This window comes from Lepidochelys olivacea, assembly GCF_965140295.1.
Source record: "Lepidochelys olivacea isolate rLepOli2 genome assembly, chromosome: 15".
NCBI lineage: Eukaryota > Metazoa > Chordata > Testudines > Cheloniidae > Lepidochelys > Lepidochelys olivacea.
This window is the reverse complement of record NC_140425.1, coordinates 26,366,876-26,390,621: the sequence shown is the minus strand read 5'-3', so window position 1 is coordinate 26,390,621 and position 23,746 is coordinate 26,366,876. Positions and strand designations below refer to the sequence as shown.

Genomic DNA, 23,746 nt, shown 5'->3' with positions numbered 1-23,746 from the left:
TGTTGACATTCAAAAGGGCCATGCAATCAAGCAGTCTGGGCCCAAAATGCCGGACCATTTGTCATTCCATCACACCAGCTTTATAGACTCGAACCGGGGTTACTGGTGGAGCAGAGCAAAGAGTCAGGTCCGTAGCTTTGCTTTTAAATAAAAAGAAGGGAGCAGCTGCTTATGCAAACTCATCCTTCTCCATCACTTTCTTCAAAACATCCATGGAAACAGCCCAGGCCTGAGATTTGGAAAGGCATTTGGACACCCAATTCCCAGCAGAAATAATGGAAAGCAGGTGTCGAAATCCCCAAGGAAGCCTTGAATATCCTCCTTCCACCCTTTTCATCATTCAAGGTTGTTCTGGGTTTGCAAGCTGCTCACAAGAGTTGGTGCAGGAGGGAAACTGACCAGCCTCGTTTCATGATTCAAGCCAGAGCGAGATGCAAGAAACAATCAAACAGCCATAAGGGTGAAATGTAAATTAGGAATACAGGGAAGCTCCCTCCCTCCGCTCCTCCACCTGTAAGTGAAATTCACCCCGGGGGCAGAGAGCTGGCACCAGCGACCTTCAAGTCCCACTTAAAGGGTTCAGGTGCCCAGGCCTTGCGCTGGCTCTCTGCACAAGGGGGAAATTTGCTTTGTACGAGTGCTGCCATGGCCAGAGCCAGGGATCTAGCTGCAGCGAATTTATCCCTTTTTTCTATCTGTGAATTATCTGTCAACAGACTGAGATTTTGACCTCATTTATTTACTTGGAATTATTTGATGAACGTCTTACTGGAACAAATTTCAGCCTTAAGGGGTGCTTGTAAATTATTTATTGGGGTGCAGTTATATCAGTATAAATGTGCCTTATATTGGTACGACTTATTCCCCTGCACGTATGGTAATAGCTACACTGATATAAAGCCTCTTTATACTGGTATAACTGAGTCCACACTAAGGCGTGTATTGCTTTATCTATACAACATGTGTGTATGTGTGGACAAGTTCTGTTTATACGCTGGCCTCTTTCCTGATTTACCAAGCTGCCATCCTAGTGCCTGCTTTCTTCTGGAGCACACGGGATGGAGTCAGCGTGGTAACAATCCCTCATCGCGGGTGCCCTAGCAGCCTAGCGATCCATGCACGGGGGGGGGGGGGGGGGGGGGCAAGGGAGGGAACCAGAATCGACTTGCATCCTGCTGTTCAAAGCTAAAAATCCAAACGACAGTCACGCTATCTGAACAGGCCACACTGAATGCTACCCCATGTCTGTACTGCGGTACGGGGTGAATAAGGAACCTGATTCTAAATGTCAGCACTTCAGCATGGTGGTGTTTGGAGGTTGCTCCAATACGTCAGGACAGGATGTCCCCCCCATCCCCACCCCGAACCCCTCCGTTCAATGGGTCTCTGCTTCTTTGTAAGCAGTCAGACCAGCAGTCACTAAGCTGCTTGCTGCAGAGACTGGATGGGACATGTCAATGTGCAGGTTTCAATGCCCTGATGGTTCGCTCTGACACAGGCTCACAGAAACACTCAGCACTGGCTTTCCCAGTCAGTGCCAGGTAAGTTTCCTTCCCGCAATGGACGTGTTTGCAGGGGGTTTGAAAGCGAGCGATGACAGACGGCTTGGGAGCAGAGTGTACCCTATTCAAGATCTGTCTTCTGGGTGAGTAATCTGACATCACGTATCAGCCACAGCACTGGGAGCTGCGACAAGAATCGGGGGCGCTGCGCTTCCCTGTCAGGAGACTGCGCAGGATGCCGCGCCGAGGGGCATCACGGGCACTGCTCAGAGGAGAGGTCAGAGCTCTTTGGCCTGCAGGGTAGAGCCATCACACACACTGCAAACACGTGACAGCTGCTCCAAGAGCTACTTTACCATTGAATCAAACCCAAGGGGCAGCCTCACTTCCTGCTGCTACTTTATTTTTAAGACGAATACAGGAATTCTAATGTCAGTTAACTAGCTGGCTCTGAAACAGCGTTTGGTCAGATCATGCCCTGGATCGGACGTCTCTTAGATCTATTGCAGAACCTACTAGCCAACGCTTTCCCTCCCACCCCCCATAGCTCTTCCAGGGGCAGGGCAGTGTATCTTCCCTTTTTGAAACCACCCAGAAAACAGAAAAAAATCTCAGTGCTTATAAGTGGCTTTAAAGAGCTGAATGATGGCCAGATAAAAATCCCCAAGGGAAACAGATTGTTTTTAGGCTTTCCACTCAGCACTGAGCAATAACTCACGCCGCTGAACTATCCCCCACTTGGCAGCTGCTCTTCTGAAGATGGATGATAAATGATTAAAGGCAGAGTGCCTTCCTACTGTGCTCAGGACAGCCCTTCGGGCAGGGCCCAGAGAACACCCTGCTACAGCCGTGGAAGGAGACTTACTGCACTGATTCCTCAACTTCATCACCCCACTGGGGTGAGGGATTGGTCCTGCTGTGAGCAGGGGGCTGGACTAGATGACCTCCTGAGGTCCCTTCCAACCCTGAGATTCTATGATATGATTCTAGGATTCCCTTTAGCTGGCTTGGTCACCCCCCCTCCTCTGGTCCACCCACCAGCTTACTGTTCTTTTCCATTTCCTTGGCCTGCTACACAGCGCGCCAGCAAGATTAAAACCCCAGCTAACCCCTGCCCGAGCCTGGGTTCATGAGTGCAACTGGCATGGGTGAAGGGAGTTTCAAATGCAATGCCCCTTTCACCACTGGTGAGGTCTGTTTACTTCTGCTTTTCACCAGCCTTGGTGAATAGAATGAACCTGATCTTGGGCGTACTCTTCCGCCACAGATCGCTCCTCCGCCCTGCCCTGCAGCCCTTGGACCCCGAAGCCCCCACCTCTCATGCTGGCCCACCTGTGCAGATGGGGAGGCAACCTGGGTGGGGCTGCTCTGCTAGGAGGCGGTGGAGGCACCAACCCACTCGCCCCACCAGGATCTGAACTCAGCTCTGCAGAGCTGATAGGCCAGAGCAGTTACCCACCGGGTCCGCCGGTCCGCCCCAGGGCAATTCAAGGGTTTACACCCTCTTTGCCTAGTCCTCTGAAATGCCTCCTGATGGGTCTGCCAGGAGGGGGTGCTCTGATGTCCCCTCCAAGTAACAACAAATTGCGATCATTTCTATGCACTCCAGGAGAGGGTCTGCTCTGACAGCAACTGTTCCTTCCCGGCCCACGTTACAAACCAGCTGAGATCCCCCCCAAGCCATTAAGAGAAGAAACTTACATGCGTGATGGATCCCCGATAGGTAATGGGCGATTCCGACCGAGGCCTGGTGCCGGGGAGCCCCTTGCTGATGCTCCCTCCTGGGGTTGAGCCCAGCGATGCCCCTGTAAGTCACAACAAAGCAAGCGGGATTAGGTTGCTGAGATTTAGCTTGGGAGCTGCCTTGAGTTGGTTCCTATTTTATCTGCTTCGGTCCTGAACCAACCCAGTGAACTTTCTGAATTTGGCTGAATTAATCGGGTGTTTACGAGAGACAAGAACGTACAGCTAAAACAGAGTTTTGTGCCTTTTTTTTTGCACTGCAGAAAGGGGCTTGGATTTAAAAATGAAACGCTCTCTCTGTCTATCCCCAACACGCACTCATGATTTTGGAGAGCGAGGTTCAGAATGTAATCAGTGCCATTTTATTCGCAGCTGCTTTGCTTTCTTCATTAGCAGACTGTCCTTCAAAACGAACCAGGACAAATCCCTTCTCCTCAAAAGCTGGACAGAAGTTTGCGGGCTCAGATTTTTAAAAGGGGCTAGTGATTTCAGGGGCCCAGTGTCCGGCACTTGGAAGACTGGCTCATCTGTCCACTGAAACTCAGGCACTCTTAACGTGTCTCATGTTGGGTAGCAGAAGCTAACGTGTCGCCAAAACCACGAGTCACTTTTGAAGAGCTTGACCCGGGTTGATCCCCTTCCACCTCCTGAGCAGCCTCCCTGAGAGGCGCCTGGTTTCCACTGATCATCACAGCTGCCCTGCTATGTGCTTACCCCTCAGGATGGAGCTCTCTTGGGATGTCTGCAGTACCAGACTTTCAGGCTGGCTGGCCTGGCTTCTAGGAGAAAGTTGTTCCTGCTTTACTCCAGGAAAAGGCACTAGAAAACATTAATCATACATGACAACGTTTGCACCGGTCACCACCAGACAGCTCTTGTCCTGAATTGCTCTCTTGCCTTTTTTATTTTGCTTAGTCTTTAATTTTGTCTTGCTTTATATTCACAGTTGCTGAAAGAGACAGGTCTTAAATAACCTAGGTCCCCATGCAGCTGCTGCTGCTTCTGAGTAGCAGATTACACAACTCCAGAGGATAAAGGAAAACTCAAATTGCCCGTATCCCCTCTGCAAGGGCATTGTTCAAGGTCTCCTGGCGGGCAAGACAGCAGGGGTTCCTGAAATCCACTCCTGCACGGCGCTGCACCCCCAGCCCTGCAGCAGGACCAGAGTCAAATATACAGACCGGGGCTGGATTTAATGCCATGACTGCGTTTGTAAATGGGCTAAATAATTTTAAATCCACTGATAACTGTAGCTATGCAAACTCAGAGAAGAGTTCTCAGATCCTGGCTACAGGACTTCAGTGGATCACCCAGAAATTTCCCACCCTTTGCATAGCAATGGGCAATTGGAACTATGTGGACTGAAAGCGCAGCTGCCTTCAAGTTGACCACTGCCACAGGTGGGAGGCTGGAGCTGATGGACTAATTGTCCGACCTGCTATGGTCAGCCTGATGTTCTTAAGAGCTGAGGGACAATAACCCATCTCCTGAAACACACAGTTCAGAGCAGCCAGGAAACAACCCTGAAGGGTGACAAGCCGACTGCAGAATCCACTCAAGAGGAAGAGAGCTGGGAATAGCCTCTAGTGCTGTGCAGGCTCACGGAGCACTCTCCCTGCTGGTTTAGCCCATGGCCTTCTCCGCTCTCTGCATTGCTGGGCCCAGGCCTCCTCCCTTAGGACTTTACTCTCTGGCTCTTACAAGATGTTTCCCAGTCTGCAAACTGAACATTTTCCTCTCTCGCTTCAGACCATTTACTGTTTATCCCACCAGCTGTGGCGAATGTCAATAAGTTTCCTTCCATCAATCACAGTTAGCTGGAAAGTATTTTTAGTCCGGGATCATGTCCCTGACCGAGTCTTCTATTTTCCTAGACTGTAGGAATTTCGCTCCCTCTGCCTCTCCTCTTATGCTCAGTTAATCCTTTTAGTGGTTTTGATTCCCTTTGTATTTGCTCTTTTACTATAGTTCCTCCTTTAACGGTGGGGGCCAATATGGCACAGACTACCCCATGTGCAATTCCCCCAGGACCAAGCAGAGTAGCATCACTCCACCCCAGATTGGCGTCTCTCTCTCTCTCTAAGACATACAGCCGCACACAGCGAGATTCTGTTGGCTTTTCCCCAGCAGCCTGGCACTAGGTGTTTGTGTGTCGTTCGTTGATCCCTTTCTCGAAGGTGGTTTTTGTACACAGCCATTCCCTGGGATATATCTGAGCTGTTCATGTCCTCCCTCGGTGCATAGCTATCACTGACTCATCTCACACCAAGCAGGCTCTCTCCTCGTGTGTGTTACACACCCTCCTAGCTAACTCCATCATAGTTGAGTTCACTTTTCTCTTGATTGATCAAAATATATCAAACCTCATGAATGCCTATGACAGACCCCCACCCCCAACCAGTGCTCCTCACTTTGGGGCCTTGTTATTCCTCGTCATCAATTAATTCTTAACCCATCTATTTTTAATCTAGTTTGGTTATTTATTCAGGCTCTTTACAGGTTTCTGATGCTAGACAATGGTGGTTGTGTGACAAAGTGGGGGATTTGCTCGTTTTTTCCAATGGTTTGCATGCAGACGGGGTGGGATGCCATTTCCCTGGGTGTTACTGGTTTAAGGAGGTGATGGGAGAGGGAGTTTGTCGTTACAGAAGACAACAATGGACAAAGGCAGGGTTTGGGGTCGGTGATATCAGATGCCCAGCTGGGAAGCAGGGGGGCTCTGGGCTGGAGAGAGGGAGCAGGCAGAGCCCACCTGGATGCAGGGGAGACTTGGATGTGCTGTGCTGAGGGAGGCCAGGCCTGAGGGTTTCCTGTGCTGTGTTCAAACGCTCAATAAACCCTCCTGTTTTACGCTGGCTGAATGTCACTCCAGTCTAGAGAACAGGGTTGCATTATTCCCTCTGGGAGTGGAGGCCCTGGGGGTCCAGAGCAAGTGGACTCCCTGAGAGGGCCCACGGCGAGAAACAGGTGTGCTAAGGCTCAGAGAGGTGTGTCTCCAGGAGGGGGAGGGGCTTAACCCCCGAGAGAGAGTGGACCCCCAAAAAGGGCTGTCTCACTGAAGGGGTTTTCCCCCCACAGACTGCATGGGGCCAAAAATGGGCATGACCTGAGAGTCCATGACAGGTTGCCATTAAAAAGCAAGCATTTATCCGATCACAGTCTTGATTGCTACACATTGCACTATCTTCCCATTCCTGGAACGTAACACCGATGTGAGGGAGGCAATGCAGTACCATAGGTTCCTTTCCAATGGTAACTGCTTGTTGGGGTAGACCATCTTCTTGAAATCCATGCATGGAAACGCTGGCTTCTCCTTATGGGCCCTGATCCTGGAATCAGACCCGCAGGGACTCGAGCTACAATGATCCCCAAAAGCAGCTCTCTCCCCACTTGGAAAATGGAATAGCATCACCACCACCTCTCATTGCAGTTTGCAAGTGCAGAGTCTTGAGAATTACAAATATCCCTGCTGCTGAGTGATGCCGGGTTGGCAGCACTGGACCAGAATCCTCTGTACCCAGAGCCATTACAGAAGAGGCAGTGACAAGGTATGCTTCCCTTGTATCTGCTCCACCAATAGGTCTCCGCCTTGACCCCAGAGAAATCATTGAGAGGGGATTCATTCAAGCCTCTCCTGAGATCGCCAACGAGGAAGCCAAGTGTGTCAGCAGATTTTGTAGACAACTGCGCACTAGGATGCGAGAGGAGACCACCGTGCCATTTCCCATAGGCCACCAGACAGGAATTTCATAGTCACTGCTGACTGGGTGAACCCAGTGAACTTGCAAAGCTCTGCATCCTCCCTTTGTGTCATTCAGCTCGCTGGGAATGGCCCTGGTGTGTGGGTGTGGGTGTGCTCAACTCAAGGCTAACAGCAGCTCAACAGGGACAGCTCTGACCTTTCAACAAAAAGGCCAGGAGTGAACCCAGGGTCAGAGGCACACAAATAGCGTGTCAACAGCTTACCCAGTTTCTTAGGATCCATAGTCAGTGGCAGGCCCATGGTGATGGAGCCAACGGGAACTTTTGCATGCTCAGAGCTGTACGGAGTATGGAGCTGAATGGGCACCCCCTAAAACACAAGAGAAAAAGGTCACTGACGGTGTGGGATGCTCTGCTAAGACCCTTCCTGAAGGGGGCAGTCACCAAGGAGAGGAAGCTCAGGGGAAAAGGCCTCCACTGAATGATTACAAAGCCCTGCGCCCAGGAATCAAAATGGGGACCTGGCAGGAAGCTGCTCTCAACAACGCTTGGAAGGATTTTTATTTGGTAAACGTCGATTTCACCGCACACACAAACGGCAGAAAAAAATGTTTCCATTGCTAATCAGACCAATTCACAGAGAGGCAAAGAAAGAAAAATGCTTCTTGAGAACTTACTAGAGTTTGATTTAAGGATATTTACTTGGTATCTAGTGACAGGTGATGCTAACAATTGTGTTTTAACGGTCACAAAGCTTTACCTTTCTGAGTCTCGTGTCTGCTGTCATTAAATAACTGTCTGCTCCCTACGTAATTAACTGCAACTGTGAACATGTAAAATCGACAGAAACGGAAAACAATGCTTAAAAATAAACATTGATATTATCCATCAAAATTATAACAACAACAACAATCTAATTCTGCCAAGCCTGCTCTTTGCCAACAGAGAGGTCTCTTTCCTCGAATACTTGGGAGTACCATGGCACCGGGATAGCATCTTACCTGGGAAATGGAGCTGATGGGCCGCTCCAGAACAGATGGGTGTTTGGTGGAAGAGATGAGAGGGGGAGGATTGGAGATGTTGGACAATCTTTGTAGCCCAGACCGAGAGCTCTCATGCAAAGTTAATGGGATTGGGTGCGCTATTGACAAAACATAAACGTTATTACGGACTGATGGTTATTTGCATCAGAGACACAGAGACCAGGGGACACCGAACGGGGACAGAGACAGAGACCAGGTACAGAGATTCTGTAGATTGACTGGTGGTTGTAACTGTAGCTTTTTTGGCACTGCAGCCATTAATCCTGTCCATCTCCCATTGCATTCTGGGATCTACTGTTTCCATACATGGCATCTCTGTATTATAGATGGGATTGGCTGCTCCACACTAGGCAAATCAGATGGGATTGCTAGGCTCCTGGCATGCCGCCTTTGAATGGCAAACTTTCAGCAGCTCTCCCCATCAGGAAGAAAACGTCTGCATGAATTTACTAAATGAGGTGACTTGAGACAAGAACCATGGGACCTTTTAGGCCATGCACCCCCAGTGGCTAAACCAAACTGGCTCCCCCTAGTGGGTGCAGACCCCTGAAGAAGAACGCAAGCCTGTGCTCACCTGGCAGGTTATACTGAAACACATGTGGCTCAGTGTGTGGGGAGGTTTTGATCACATCCCTAGAGGACACTTGGTACGGCAGCACGGGGGGCCAGCACGACGTGGCAGTCTGCTCTCCACTTAGCTTCTGTCCTTCTGCAAGGGACGAGAAAGGCACTGGTTTTTCTGCAAGGAGAAAGAGAACTGATCAGCTTGCCACACACATGAACTCACACACACACACACAGCATTGCAAATCAGCAAGATCTTACAGAGACCTGCGAAGGGAAACAACAAATGGGGCTCCTTTCTTTTGGTTAGGGCTTGCCTGCACAGTGAGTTACAGCAAGACAAGACTCTGCAGTGCACCTGCTGGCTGCCACCAACTCATCCTGTGGACGTTGCTAGCACACAGTGAATGCCCCAGAGTGTAGCTTAGCAGAGGTACACCATGCTACGTTCCAAGGCTTTCGTTGCTCACATGAAACCCTACCGCAGGGTAAGTCCGAGGGTCGGAGTGTCTCAGCCCAGCTTGCTGCGCAGTAACTCGCTGTGTAGACAAACCCATAGGGCGCATGAAGAAGGCCTGAAAAGTGCCCAAGTCATTTCTGAAAACGGGACCTAGATACTTCTGGAAATTTTACCTTAAGGCCCCACTTCAACAAAGCATATAAGCATGTGCTTAATTTTAAGCATCCAAGTGTTCAAAAAAGAGTTATCTAGCCAAGATTCTGCACTATGCTGTGTAAAAGGAAGGCGCTTTAGCAGTAGCAGACCTCACTACAGCTCTGACTCTGCTATTAAAGCTTTGCAGATAAGTGGGATAAGATGCATGGCTAGCAAAGGGCCCATTCGTAGGAATAATACAGAAAAGGCTCATTAACACTTGGAGTGCTGAGGAGCTGGGAGGCTTAATCCTGTGCCCCTCACACGGTGATGAAAAGAATCCAGCAGCAGCAAGCCTATGTACCTATCCAAGCACAGAGACTCTTGGGGAATGTTTGCACTGCAAGGGTAGGCGGGACTGATAGCTCTGGGTACGCATACCTGTGCTGGCTTTAATTGAGCTAGCGTGGGTAACCATAGCAGTGAAGACGTGGCAGCCTGGGCTTTAGAGCGAGCTACAAGCCTGCCAGGACTCAGATGGCAAGCATGCACCAGGGTCCGTGCTGCTGTCTTCACTGCTCCTTACCCACGCTGTCTGGATTAAGGCCAGCACGGGTATTACCACCCACACTACAGTTACACCCTAAACTGGAGTGTAGACATACCCTCAGATTCCAGAGGGGGTGGTGTAAGGGGCTAAGCCTCAGGGTCAAAACACCCAGACCCCCCATTTCACATCTCAAAGGGATCAATTCACCCTCCCAGGGCATCTGAATTGGAGCACCCCACGCTAGTCACTGTGAGGATCTTTGGGGAAATCCTTGAAAACAAAGTCCCTGTCACGTTCTCCACGTGGATATTGAAGATCCCATGGCACTTCCCACCAGAGGAGGGCATTTGTCCTGAGACACAAGCTCTCCTCCATCCCCACGGCCGTGTGGTGCGCTGCGCACCAACTGACTGCTGTGCTCTACACCAGAGGCAGCTGCCTTGCATGGGTGGCATCCGTGTATCGTACAGCTGGGCAAAGATGATCTGTAATCCCAAGATACTATTGGCCAAGCGCACGTGCACCTGGAGGCAGCATGGAAATCTTGGAAAAGGGGTTCCTCCTCCCCTGGGAGCTGTTCCCGCACACATGCCGCTGTGAAATCTAGGAGATGTGGCCAGTTGATTATTGACCCCACATTAAAGGTAACGAGAACTCAGCCAGCTTTTGATAAAGTAGCACTGGATCCTGGGAAGAGCTCCTATGGCCATTTGTCAAGTCCCTGAAACCAGAGCTGAGAAGTCAGCGTTTATATCATCCATCACCCAAATTAATGCTTTTGGCTTCCAATCTCCAGAAAGGCCAAGTGAAACGAGTGTCTAAACCAACAGAAAACAAATTGCTGGCTTTAAAACTGCCCCGAGATAGCCAAAAATAGGCGTGATGGCCACTCGGCGATGAGTGAAAGGATCCATCTGTCTGAGAGCATGCTCCAAATGGACAGGCCGCGACCCCCCAGCCCCACACCAGAGCAGCACTGTCAAAGCACCTTAGGAGGAGATACTAAACTGGCCGGGCTCCAGACAGATACAGCCCCAGCCAAAGGTCTGCAAGGGGCAGCCAACGCCTTGGCCAGGATGTGATGCTCGTGTCCAAGACAGTGCTTTGAAGCGGCTCCAGGATGGTGCGAAACTTGTCCGTCTCTGGAGAAGTTGCAACAGTTCACGCTCTCTTATCAGGCAGAGCCGTGCCAATCTGATCACAGCTTTGGGGGGAGTAGGAACAGCTGCTCTTGCTGCAAGACCAGCCCTCTGCTAGGATCACTCCACTTCTTCTGCAGCAACACAATGAGTGTACCCGGGGCCTGGTCTTCACAGCAATTCAGAGTCCAGATGGATGCCTGGTGCACGGTCACTTTAACAGGACATTCAAAGGAGGCTCCCGATTTTCTTACCATAAAAGGAGAGAGGAGGGATGCTCCCCTCCTCCCACCCCTTTCACTGCTTTGCCCTGACCAACTGGCTCCCTTGCTGCCTTCCAAACCTGCTGCTGGTGCCTCTCCCATATCTCCAGTTCAGAGCCAGGCTTGAGCCACTGGGTGAAATGCTAGCGCCATCCAAGTCAATGGCAAAAGTCCCACTGGCTTCAAAGGGGCACGGATTCCACCCCTCTGCTCAGCTGTGTCTGTATGTGAGCCAGCCCAAACGCCAGAGGGAGCGAGGCTCTGACCCAGGGCCAATCATTTACTGAATGTTGATGGGAATGCAATGCAGTTCTCCAGCTCCCACTGCTATCTTGGATGCGTGACTGCTTCAAAACTCCGTCCCTGGGCACACGGGATATGGAGGGCGCAGTACGGCGAGCAAACCCCTGGGAGTCGAGACCTGCCATCTCCTCCTCCAGTGGCCTGGGCAATCTCCTTTCACCTCTCTGCCTAAGCTTCCCTATCTGTGCACCGGGAGATAATACGGTGCAATTAGCTGAACTAATCTCTGCAGCAAGCTTGGAGGACTCAAGGTGCTAGGTGTGTGTCACCAGCAGTGTGGGCTCAGCACCCGAAGCCAGGTGCTTTGCAGACAGCAGAGCTGCGTAAACCTGCATTGATGTCAGATCTGGACGTTAACAAAGGAGCCACCAGGTTGCAGAGTTTAAAGGTTATTCTGAAACCTGATCTTTCACATCCTGGTCTACCCACTTCCACATGGTATGGTGAGCCTCCCTCTTTCCTCGCTGCTCTCGGGTCCTGAAATCAGAGCTGAAAATCAGCTGGGGCAAAAGCTGGTGGGAAGATGAACCAAGCATCCCAGCGCAGTGGGAGCCCATAGAGGAACAATCCGTTGGCATTCCAGGCTAGAAGGAGCTGTCGTAAGTGCTGGTTCTGCCATGAGACTCGACAGGAAGCTGAGCTGAGCGAGACGGGCTGCCCTGTATAGCGATGTGTAACAGCAAAAGCGTAGCCCTGATCACTTGAACTGGAGTGTAACCGAGTCTGGGTAATGAACATACGAAAGCGAGAGTGGAGAAGGCAGGAGAGGACAAGCTGGAGAGTCTGCACCAGACAGGTATCAATCATGTGACTTACCGGAGTACAAATTCCTTCAAGGTGAACAGCTATCTTCCTTACATTCAGATTGTTTTATTGTGCTGTGGCCAGTCTGTATGGCTATGCATGCTGTTATTTATTATCATGCAGAAAGCCAGCTGGCTGAGCAGCAGCCATCAGCTCTCCTAGGAAGTAACTCATTTTGCAACACTACTCTGTCTAACCTTTGGGCCAGCACACCACATATCAGCTTTGGGAAACCTTGGCTGACAGAAGTTGAACTAGCGTAGCTGCTCTCATGACCCAACTTTTCCGCAACAACGGAGATCAAATTCCAACAAATTCAAGATAATTGGTGTATTTTTTTCCTCCTTTCTCTTGCATGAGTGTGTGAAATTCTACGGCTGCAAACAAAATTCTTCTGTCCAGCTGCAGACACAATATGGTGCTTACATCCCCAATGCCTAGATTTGCTACCTTATAGGTGACGTCCTCTGGGACAAAGGCACTGAAAGTCATGATGTTCGCATCACCATGCCACAAAGCTGCAGCCACACATGGCAATGGCACGTCAGCCCATCCAACGCACCGTCAGCCCACAAAAATGACCACGGAGAGCAACCTCCCCTCCGCCCCCAACAACCTCAAATATCACCTGCCAAGGGGATTCTCTCTCTAAGGATCTGAGGCAAACCATTTCCTGTGAGTAACAGTCATCAATTCTGTCAAAACCTGCATGATATGGGGACTGCTGTTGCCCACTTAGGGCAGGGCTGAGCACACCACACTCACTAGCCGGGGAGACCCCGGTGAGGTACTGGCTTGGAGGCACTGGACAGATGGGATCTCGGCTGCTGAAACATTGAGGTGATTGCAGTGGTCTCTTCCTCTAGTGGCTGGGGGTCTGGGAAGAAGGTACAAGCGCAGGCACCCCGGGGGGGGAGAGGGGGGGTGGAGAGAAGGGCATGGGTTTGGTTAGCTGACAGCCACAGCGTCTGTTACTGTACCATCACAACTTACAGACCCTCCCCTGTGGGATGCCGAGCCGCCTCCGTTCTAACCGCACTTAACACGTCGCAGGTTCCGGCCAGCCTCAAAACTGACCACGCCCAAACCCTCTCCTCAAGGTGCACAGGTTTAAAGAGCACAGGCCAGGCCAACGTACAGACTTCCGATGGGAACCAGCTTTCAAATTACAAACAGCATCAGCAAGAGGGCCCAGTTCTCCTTAACCGCGGCCCCCAGGGGACCAACGCTCACGATGTGCTCTGGTGGGAAGCTCTGAATCCCTCGTTCGCGCTATCCCAAGGGGACGGCATTGAGAACCTTTACAGGAAGCTTTGGGCTGCAAGTCACAGCAGGAGTATTGATTTTTAAATGAAAGAATGGCCCCCGCCGAGCATTAAAAGCATTCTTTATAAGGAGCAAACAAGGTAGAAAAGAGCGACTGAAACCAGTGCCCTGGCGCGCCTCCAGGTCCTCTACTCTCCGAAAGGCAAACAAAGGCAACCTTCCCATCCTCAGCGTTCGACGTTCTACCGGGATTTGCTGCAGGTTCAATGAGACACGATGCACTTCCTAATGAACACGGCCAATTCGCCATGCCAACATGACTCTGCTCCGCCACGCTATCAGCCTTTAAAGCTAGCTTCCACCTGCAGTAGGACCCCTGTCCCCACTCTGTGAAATCACATGCGGGCGCATCTTACCTTCTTTGTCACCCACAGCTGGACTCTTGCTCTTTCCCCTGGGGCTACTGCTTGGCTGCTGCTCCTGCTCAGTGGGCTGCTGCTGTGGCTGCTTGCTCTGGGCCACGTCATCCCGGGCAGATTCATGGGCTTTAGTGATCTGCTGCTGGTAGAGGGCCAAGGCGTGGTGAGGCACCTGAGGCTTCATGCTTCCACTCTGTAATGTCCCGTCTGGGAATCCCTCAGAAATCTGCAGTGGGAGCAGAAAGAATGGGATGGGAGAAGCAGGACATATTGTCCCAGCTGCCATTAACTTCCACAGCAGAGTCTGCAAGGAGGTTTAACTCCAAAAGCTTGGCTCCTTTCTGGGGAGCTTTTCTCCCACCTCTGCAGACGCTCCGCTCAGCTCCCCAGGCGGGGCTCCCAGGGATTCTAACCAAGCCACTGCCCTTCCTACCACAGGCAGTAAACAAGAGAGAGTGAGGCAGCATGTTTATCTTTTGCCACAAGGCTAGCGTCCTGTTTGGGAAATGTTACAGGGGAACCTCTGATTTGGCTTGTCTAAGGAATGTAATTGCTAGCCCAGGACTGGCAGCTTAGAAGTGGTTTCAATACTATGCACCGATCTCAAGTCATGGCACAGAGATATCTGAAAGGACGATGTGAACTTTTTGTTTGTAACGCCCTCTTTGGATCACCAAAGTACAATGGGATTTTGGCCATGTCCCACTCTGCAAACATTGCTCCTTGGCCACTGTTTTGAGTCTGGTGAAGAATAACTAGGCTGCTTTTTGTTTTTACTTCATTGTGAGGGCACCAGCAACAATGATCAGCGTGGAGAATGCACCTTCTTGTGGGGGGGGCTGCTGCTGAATAGTTAAGCAGGGGGAGCAGAGAGAAGATTTTGGGGGGACCAGCCAAAACGGAACCTCTCTCTCTCTCTCTCTCGTGTTAGGTGAATTTACTGATTTCAGTGACCCCAGTGGAATTCCAGAGTAGCTCGTCAACAGAGTTGCTCTGGACTTGATGGTGTAACTGACATCACAATCTGGTCCTTAACATTCTGAGATAAAGGAAAACACTGGGCTATGAAAGGTGTGTATGGCTGGGGTTTCTCCCGCGGCCGCTCCAACAAGGAAATGGCTGTACAGCAATGACAAGGTTTCTTATAAAGAAACTCATGATACAATTGAACGTCTCTGGGGGAACTTTCTCAGAAATCAGGAAGGAGTTGTCTACAGAGAACCCGGTGAGAGCATGCCACATGGCTCCCAAATGCCCTTCGCACAGCACGCACAGAGAACCGTGTCCGACAGCCCAGTGCTATCACCCACCCATGGAGAAACACACCTGGCCCATGCAGGAGCACAATCAAGCACAGATGCCCACTCCCAAACTCATTCACTCACACCCGTTCCCGGAGCAAACAGATCGGAAACCCGCACTGTCCTCCTCAACAGATGCCCACATGAGAACACGCACATAGAAGCGGGACCCCATGCTCATGCGTGCACACCCATGCAGGCAGACACCCATGCCCACGCGTGCACAAGGCAAACTTTTGCTTGGTGCCCTCAGTCTGAGGATTTTAAAAACCCCACGGGATGCAGAACTTGGAGGGGAACAAGCCACTTTCCCGGGACCAGGTGACGAGGGGTCTTCCGTCTGGTACTTACAATGGGGGGGATAGCAGCAGCTCTCTGCTTCAGCTGCTTCAGGTCCAATGGTTTCTGAGGTGAAGAGTTCAGCCTGGCATCGGTGGCCGCGTTGAGGAGGCTGGGCCTTGGAGACAGCAGCCTGCACACAGACACAGGGCATAAGGAGCCACGTACTTCCCACCCCCACGAGCGAGGATGCACCGATGCCTGCATAGCCTGTGCTGGGAGGAGGCGCGGGGCGGGGAATCTTTTCATGATGACTCCAGAGGTCGTCGTCCTTACCAGCCCACCGAGGAGAAGCCGGTCACACCGACGCGTGTCGGTCCGCGTGCGCGTCACCCACTGGGGAGCGCACGTTACGGGTCCCCCCCTCAGAGCCTGAGCCACAGCGGAGGAGAGTGCTACTGTCCCAGCCAGGGAGCACTGGCTTTTCAGCTCGAGCTCCAGCAGCTCGTGCTGTTAGCTCTGGAGGTCCCCGGGGCGTCAGCCAGGACAGCAGCCGTCCCTTGTACAATATACTTTGTATATTCCGGGTTAGCGCCTCCCGTACCTCCCAAAGTGTCTCAGTATTGGGCACTTGCAAAGGTCTGCTTGCTGAATAGACCATGCTTCAAGGAGCCACTGCTCGCCTTCTTGCATCGGAAAGGAGCAGTATCGACTGGCTTGGTACCTGGAGTTCTTACTCGCTAGACTTTGATTTATAATCAGTGATAAAGTAGCACAAGTCCCGGACCATCCTAATCTGAAACAGGAAGCACACAGCGGTACGGCTAACTACTACTGCACTGAGAGCACCGGCCAGGATACAGCACTGACCTTTGGAGATAACAGAGCACTGTTATCATGGAGCGCAGCACAGCGCAGCTTGCGACAGCCAGAGCTACTCGGCCATGGAGTGCAGCTGCAGCGGGAAAGGGAGGGCAGGACAGGGAGCCGGGATTACACAGCTACAGAAGAGGAAAAGCAGGCCAATTCCCGCCTGCCTTGCTCAGAAGGGTACGACTCCAGTAGGACCCCTGGCATAAGTCCGAAGAGCAGGATTTGGCTCAATGGGCTTGATTACTCTTTCACGTACCCAAGAGTAAATCAGGAGCAATGCTAATGAAGCCACTGCATTACCCTGGAGTGAGCCCAGGGACAAATCAGGGCCAACACAGGATGCCAGTTAGTTACAAAGTCAGGGTGCTTGGTTCTGATCTCTTATGGGACTCCAGATTTCACCAGCATGTGTGAAATCACAAGCAGGCCCAGGGCTGGAGATATCTCTTACAGCGAGACAGCCAAAGTTTGCATCCAAATTCAGTACAACTGAGTGGTGTGAGGAACTGAGTGATCTGGCCCAGTCAGACAGGATCTCATCAGGTCCACAGGACAAGCCGGTGCATTCTGAGGGCTTTTCCTGTCTGGGCTGGCCACTCTGCGACCAGCTGGCTATCAAGCCAACTCTCTCGGCTACATAATAAGTCACTGGTAAGAGCCAAAAGCAAAGAACAATCCTTGCACAATGTGCTGGGCTGGATGCTCCCTGCCTGAGAGCGAGAGACAATAAAGCTGCCCCCCCACCACGATGGCATGGTTCCCAAACCTAGCCACTCAGCAGAAGATTTGGCTAGAGCTGCCAGGAAAGATTTATCCCAGGTGTGTGTCTGAGTGGGCTACCACCTCCTCACAGTGCCCTCAATCTCCAGATCTTTAGGTCAATCCTTCAGAAGCTGGCTCATCGCCACATTGGTGCACCTGAGCTTCCCTAAAGCTGCTGGGTGGTCCTGGCTGGGTCTGAGTCACATTTGGCTTGGCCTGGCCTCTTCTCCTTCAGGCCCTGCTCTGCTTCCCTTCTCCCACATGCTGCTGCTCCTCAGGGTGTATCTGTGTCTCTGTGCGCATGTGATTACCCAGAGGAGGGGGAGGAAGGGAACAGGAGCGGGGAGGAAGGCAGAGCTCGTGGGGGGGAGGCTGAAATCAGGCTGTCTTCAGTGCAGAATCCCAGAGGGGGGAGGAAACTTTCCTTCGCTTGAGGCTGGCCAAGAGGCTGCAGTGAAGGATACATCAGTGGTGCCCTCCAGCCAAACACACTGCTTCCCAGCCCCCGCACAGAGCTGCCTTTTTCACCTGGGGAGCTGCTGCCTGTGTTAGTGAACGGCCTGGCCGCTGGTTCGTACCCCAGGGTCTATATTCACTGGGCCGGCAGGCTGCGTGGGGCGCTGAACCCCTCCATAGCTAGCTGCAGTTCCCGCGCCAGTGCAATGGAGCAATGCAATGCAGACTCGGCGACAGACCCGCCAGTGGCCTCAGTGGGAGCAGGCTGAGTCCTCACAGCACAGGCCATTGGGGTCGCCCTGTTCCGCGGAGCAGCTGCTAACTTACATGGCTCCCCAGTATTGTTTAGCTCACTCACCGCTTTTTAGCTTCCAAGCCAAACCCTCCTAGCACCCCTGGGGAGTGGGGAAGGCTCACCCCACAGAGGGGCGGGGACTTGCCCTAAGCGGGTCAGAGCTCCTGGCTTCCAGCCTAGTGCTCAGACCACTGGACCAGGCCTCTCTCTGACCCTTCTCTTCTCTCTCCCAACTACCAGCTAGTGAAGCAGTCCGGAGTTTTAAGGTTTACAGCCTGCTCTGTTTATCGGAGCTGCGAGCTGACTGCTCTTTTCAGTCTATAAATTTCAAGGTCATTCTGTGTTCAACCTTGGATGACAAACAAGTCCGGCGAGGCCATGTGAGGCGAATAAATATATCTTTGTGCTGTGCGCCCATCCTCCTTTCCCCGCCCCTTGCCCTAGCTCCATTCCCGCCCCACCAATCCTTCTCCTGCAGCAGATTCTAGTTACACGGCAGGACTTGCAAAACGCACAGCCTTGGATTCCCCCCAGGAGCTCTCTGAGGAGGAAATGAGAAGAGGGGAGGCTAATCAGAGCTGTCGTGGGAATAAATGCACAGTATCTGCCAGCTGCGGTGTATCGAAAGCTAGAAGCTCGACCGCTGTGGAAACGTAAAAGGATACATACCCCAGGGGGCCTATGCCCCACAACGGCCATGCAAAGCCATTGACGGGTGTAGGTAAGGGACCGACTGGTGCAAACTCTGGCCAGGATTTTCAAGTGACTGGTGATTTTGGGGACTTCAGACACCGGAAGGGGCCCTGATTTTCAGGCTGGGCCAGGCACCCGCCCCCTCTTTCCTTCCGGCCCCTGCAAGGCAGCTCTGGCTGAGCATCCAAATAGCTAGTCGCTTTTGGAAACTTTGGCCTCGGATTCTTTTAAAAAAACAAAACAAAAAAAACCCACACTCTTTTCCCACAAAATCAAGTTCCATTTCTTTCCTAGCAAACGTAGCTTCCAGATGCACTGATGCCGGGGCCACCTCCACCCAGCTTCCACTGGCTGGGAAGAGCTCGCTGCACCTTCACCGCGGGCTGCCAGGTCACATTAGACACAAACCCTGCCAAGCAGGTAACCCATCAAAATCCACAGTGCGAGCACAGTCCCCTCACGGATGAGCAGGCCGACTGACCGGCGAGCTGTCTGGGAACGGGGACCGGGCTGCACTTCACTCCTGAGTGCTGCTGAAGGCACAGCATCGATTTCGGTCACAGACCCTACAGAGGCCATTCCAGTGATGTTAAAATGCAGGGCCGGATTCTGACAGCTTTGCTCACGTTCAGCAGCATTTTACTCCACAAATGGCCTCAATGGACAGCTAGCTCAGTGGCCTGATTGTCTATAACGCCGGGCACCCAGCAGTTCCCATCTACAGACAGACCTAGCCAGCTCCTCAGCTGGTGGGAAGCAGCACAGTTACTCAACAGGAGCTGCTTTACATCAGCTGAGGATCTGGCCCCAGATCCTCATGTGCCTGAAGTGGCTTTAGAAGCCCAAATTTTGGTCCTTGGGTTTTAAAAAGTCTTAACTGAACCCTCTGAGCCTTGCCTTCCCTGTCAGTCAAATGTGGCAACCACCACCTGCCTCACCACGGTGCTGGGAGGCTGAGTTAATTCAGGCTTGTAAAGCAGTTGGAGAACCTCAGATTCATATAATTCATTTTGTTACAATGTCTGTAAATTACATAAACTGCCAATTGACTAAAATGAACACGTGCATACAGCTCTACTTGCTGGGAAAGCAACAGATATCACTTTACTGTGTAAACCACCTGCCCATAAACCGGGCTCTGGAAATTTACTCACCTAATCTGCATGTGTGTGAAGTGGAGAATGACATCTCCAGGACACTAACTTATACACACACACACCCCTACACTTACCTTCCATAGTTAATTTTGGGTCTCCCAAACCATGCTCTAGACATTGACAACCGAGCCCCGAAGAGCTGAGCGATGGAAAAAATCAGGGAAGGAAGTTTATGCAGGGTCTCTATGGATCTCTTGCCTGATTCAGTACCATGGAAGGGGGGGGATGAACATTGGCTAGGTGCACACATATCCCAGGAAAAGGATGAGATGGAAGATTGGGACTAAACTGTAAGAGTGTGACATGTGGATCCATATGAAGGGTTCTATCACGGTGTCATTTCTCATTCTACTGCAGAGAACCCCCCCAAATACTAATCCATGCACTGCAGTAAACAGTGTTGGGCATCAGTGTAGTAAATCTAAATTCCTACTCAAACCTTTCAAATACTTAGCCTCATGGCTCGGTGCAAAAAGTCAAGAGGCGTATGAACAGTTGCAGAACTGGCCCCGTTTCCCCGGCAGTGCTGCCAGGGAGCAGGTGTTAGGTACTTGGGTAGCAATGTAACAGTGGTTGGCACCATGTCTCCTGGGCACATAATTACCAAGCACAGGTGGTAAGTGCCTTCCTGTAACTTTTACAACTCAGTCTCCTGGTTTCTCTGCTAGCTGTAAACTTGCAATGGCTAAATCCGCATGGCATCACACATTCATTTACGTCTAGTGTGACCGACAGCTGAACTTCGCCACTGGCATAGCTAGTGGCCTTTTTAAAGAGATATATATGAAGACAATTATCTGTATTTTTAACACTGGAGAGTTAAAGCTGTGATTATCTTTACCCTGGCCTGCCACTGAGTCGCACGACCTGCAGAACGATGGAGGGCAGCCAGAGCAGCTGTCCCTAAGCATCACTCCTCCAGCCTGGTCCTCCCCCGTCCCTCCTTATCCTGCAAAGCTACCCCACCCCCACCTGAAGGAGAAAGCAAAACACTTTAAACCACTGAATGCACTTATAACTGGAGCAGAGAGCAAAGAGGGAGAAAACAGCTTCCAGCATCCCAGCAGACAAAGCTCCGTGTGTGCAGGTGTTTGCATACACACGCGTGTGTACACACACACACACACACACACTGCACCCAGAGAAGATGGCTAGGTTCTTCACCAATCCAAAGTAAAGATCAGAGCCGAGGGCTTATCTCCACAGGAAAGCCACCCGGAGTACAAGTCAAGGTGCGCCTTCGAACTGATAGAGGGGATGGCGACGGAGTAGGACTGCAGCAAGCATGCACTGAGCTGGCTGGCCCCAGCACCACGAGTCGTGAAGCTGCGGCACATGGGCTACCTGCCCAAGTACGTCCCCAGGGGCTGGGGTGTGCATGGTACAGGCTGCACTGAAGCCCGTCGTGCCACGGCTTCGATGCAACCTTCTCACGCCATCTTCTAAAGCCAAGCCTTCCCACAGGTATAGGCCTCTGACTGCAGAGTAGGTAATCTAGTAAAACGGCCCCTGCTGACAGTCAGTTTGGTAGAAGAAGGATTGCCCAGTTCGGCTGGGGTTGCTTTCTAAAGACTAAAGAAGCTACTTGTATCCCAGAGTAAGAGCGTGTCCACATGGGGAGTTATACCAGTATAATTAAACTGGTCTAGTTGTACAGGTATAACTGGCCAAACTTTCCCAGACAGCCAAGCCCTGAATCCCTGCAATGTCCCATATTTCAGCACAATGGCTGCTAAGCGGAGTGGCACAAGGCCCCGGGGGAAGCCTGTTTAATGTTTAACGTCCCTGAAAACTGATATTAGTTTGCCAGGGCAGATATGGACTGCCTCTGGAGGGAGCCTGGGATAAAGCGCGGTTTCCTCGATTGGCTCCGGGAAGCTGATAAATGCTGCTGTTGTGGTGGTGTGAAGCTGGGTTAACAGTCAACCTGAGCACTGCCCTCCCCCTTTCTCACGGGGATTAGTATGGGGTTTGCGGGGAGGAGGGAGGCTAGGCTCCTTCCTCTGCCTAAAGGAGAAACAACAAATTCAAACAGGCCTGAACTCTGCAGTAGGAAAGCCAAGAGCGACAGGGCCAGCCTTACGGCACTGTCAGAGTCGCCTTAGGCAGCACGGCCAGGACTCACCCGCAGCCCCATCTCTTAGCAGCTTTGCAGCAGAATCTGCCGTTCCCACAGGAAGTACGAACAGCATCTTTGACTCTATTCTGCGAACTGTGCTCACAAGTGCTTGCTAATAACCTCACCAGGCTCCATGCAAGTGCAGCAGCAAAGCCTAAAGAGCTCATGTCTCCTTCAAGTACACGCTGGAGAGGGCAGGCTCATCGAGGGGAACTTGTTGCTTTCGCATTCTTTGGGCCAGCCAGGCTATTAGCTCTCAGTACCAGCTTCCTAGCCCTGAACCACATGCCCTACTCCGATAGGCAGGGGGTTAAAAGGGGCCAAGCTAGGCTAATTGGGGAAGCAGCCACAGGTGTGGCCAGCTCAGTTAGGGCCCAGCTGGCCCTGATAAGAGGGCTGGGGGACAGGAGCTGGAGGAGTCTCACTCTAGCCCTGGAGTGGGAAGGGCTGGCTGCCTGGGAGCAAGGTACCTGAAGCAGAGCAGTGCTGGGGAAGGGCAAAGGGGAGGTGGGGAGCTCCAGCCTGGTAAACCCCCAGGCTGCAGGCCTTGGTAAAGGCCCAAAAAGGTACTGGGGCTGCCGAGATACAGCCTGGGAGTAGGCAAAGGCAGCAGGTCCAATGATGAGCGGCCATTACAGACTGCAGTCTGCCCCAGTGAATGGGGGGCTGGATGACAACTGGCAGTAGCCACTGAGGTAAGGTGAGCTTAGAGGGTTGGGGGTTCCCCTGGGAGGGGAGACCCAGAGAGTGGGGGTACTGCTGGGGCAGAACTCCAGAGTAAGGGACATCGGAGTCTGGTAGGAACACGGGGGCCTCAGGCAGGTGAGCCACCAGCCAGCAGAGGGTGCTCTGAGCTGGAATCAACCTAATTCTCAGGACAACCAGCAGGAGGCGCCGCACTGGTGAGTCATTTCACTACGCCCCTGCATCCTGCTTTCCTGTCAAACTGGCTTCCCCTCCCCCACAAACCAGTTCCCCACGGGGAGTTGGGACACCTCCCTGGCTCTGTGTATGTGGGGGGGACAACTCCCATCGCGAGGGGCCCCTCCTCAAAAGCAATTCTTCACAAGGGGAGGGGAGGGAACCGAGATGGCTCCCACTCACCCATAGAACCAACCGCTGCTGAGGGAGGGCAGAGGGGACCAGTGATGGAAAATCAATTTTAGAATTTGTTTTTATAAATTACATCTTTCAAGGGCTGGGGATTGAGGGATCGGTTGGCTGAGGGGGAGGGCACATGGAACCGGGAGGAGGGTACAGTTGCTAGAATGCTGCCTCCTCCAGAAGTCTGGCCACACCCCTGAAAATCCTGAATATTCACCTCCTTGCTAATCTAAAACACCCTGCAGCTGCTTCCCTGTCTCCACATGCAGCCCCAAGTTATCATAGAACATCAGGGTTGGAAGGGACCTCAGGCGGTCATCTAGTCCAACCCCCTGCTCAAAGCAAGACCAATCCCCAACTAAATCATCCCAGCCAGGGCTTTGTCAAGCCTGACCTTAAAAACCTATAAGGAAGGAGATTTCACCACCTCTCTGGGTAACCCTTTCCAGTGCTTCACCATTCCAGTGAAAAAGTTTTTCTTAATATCCAACCTAAACCTCCCACACTGCCACTTGAGACCATTAGTCCTTGTTCTGTCATCTGCTCCCACTGAGAACAGTCTAGATCTCTCCTCTTTGGAACCCCCTTTCAGGTAGTTGAAAGCAGCTATCAAATCCCCCCTCATTCTTCTCTTCCGCAGACTAAACAATCCCAGTTCCCTCAGCCTCCCCTCATAAGGCATGTGCTCCAGCCCCCTAATCATTTGTGTTGCCCTCCGCTGGACTCTTTCCAATTTTTCCACATCCTTCTTGTAGTGTGGGGTCCAAAACTGGACACAGTACTCCAGATGAGGCCTCACCAATGTAGAATAGAG

General features: G+C 51.9%; 1 protein-coding gene across 15 annotated transcripts in view; it reads right to left on the bottom strand.

Annotated features, from left to right (window-relative positions):
- The window catches only part of NCOR2 (nuclear receptor corepressor 2), a 399,104-nt gene that overhangs the window by 51,644 nt on the left and 323,714 nt on the right, over positions 1-23,746 (bottom strand). For 14 of the 15 annotated variants that reach the window (XM_084649222.1, XM_084649223.1, XM_084649220.1 and 11 more), the window contains 7 exons: positions 15,546-15,666; positions 13,891-14,119; positions 8,565-8,729; positions 7,949-8,088; positions 7,212-7,317; positions 3,960-4,064; positions 3,204-3,307 (listed from right to left, as the gene is read on the bottom strand). In XM_084649222.1, the coding sequence (XP_084505348.1) occupies positions 3,204-3,307; positions 3,960-4,064; positions 7,212-7,317; positions 7,949-8,088; positions 8,565-8,729; positions 13,891-14,119; positions 15,546-15,666 (970 nt within the window). The remainder of the gene's footprint in view (positions 1-3,203; positions 3,308-3,959; positions 4,065-7,211; positions 7,318-7,948; positions 8,089-8,564; positions 8,730-13,890; positions 14,120-15,545; positions 15,667-23,746) is intronic. The other variant, XM_084649231.1, reaches the window with a different exon arrangement.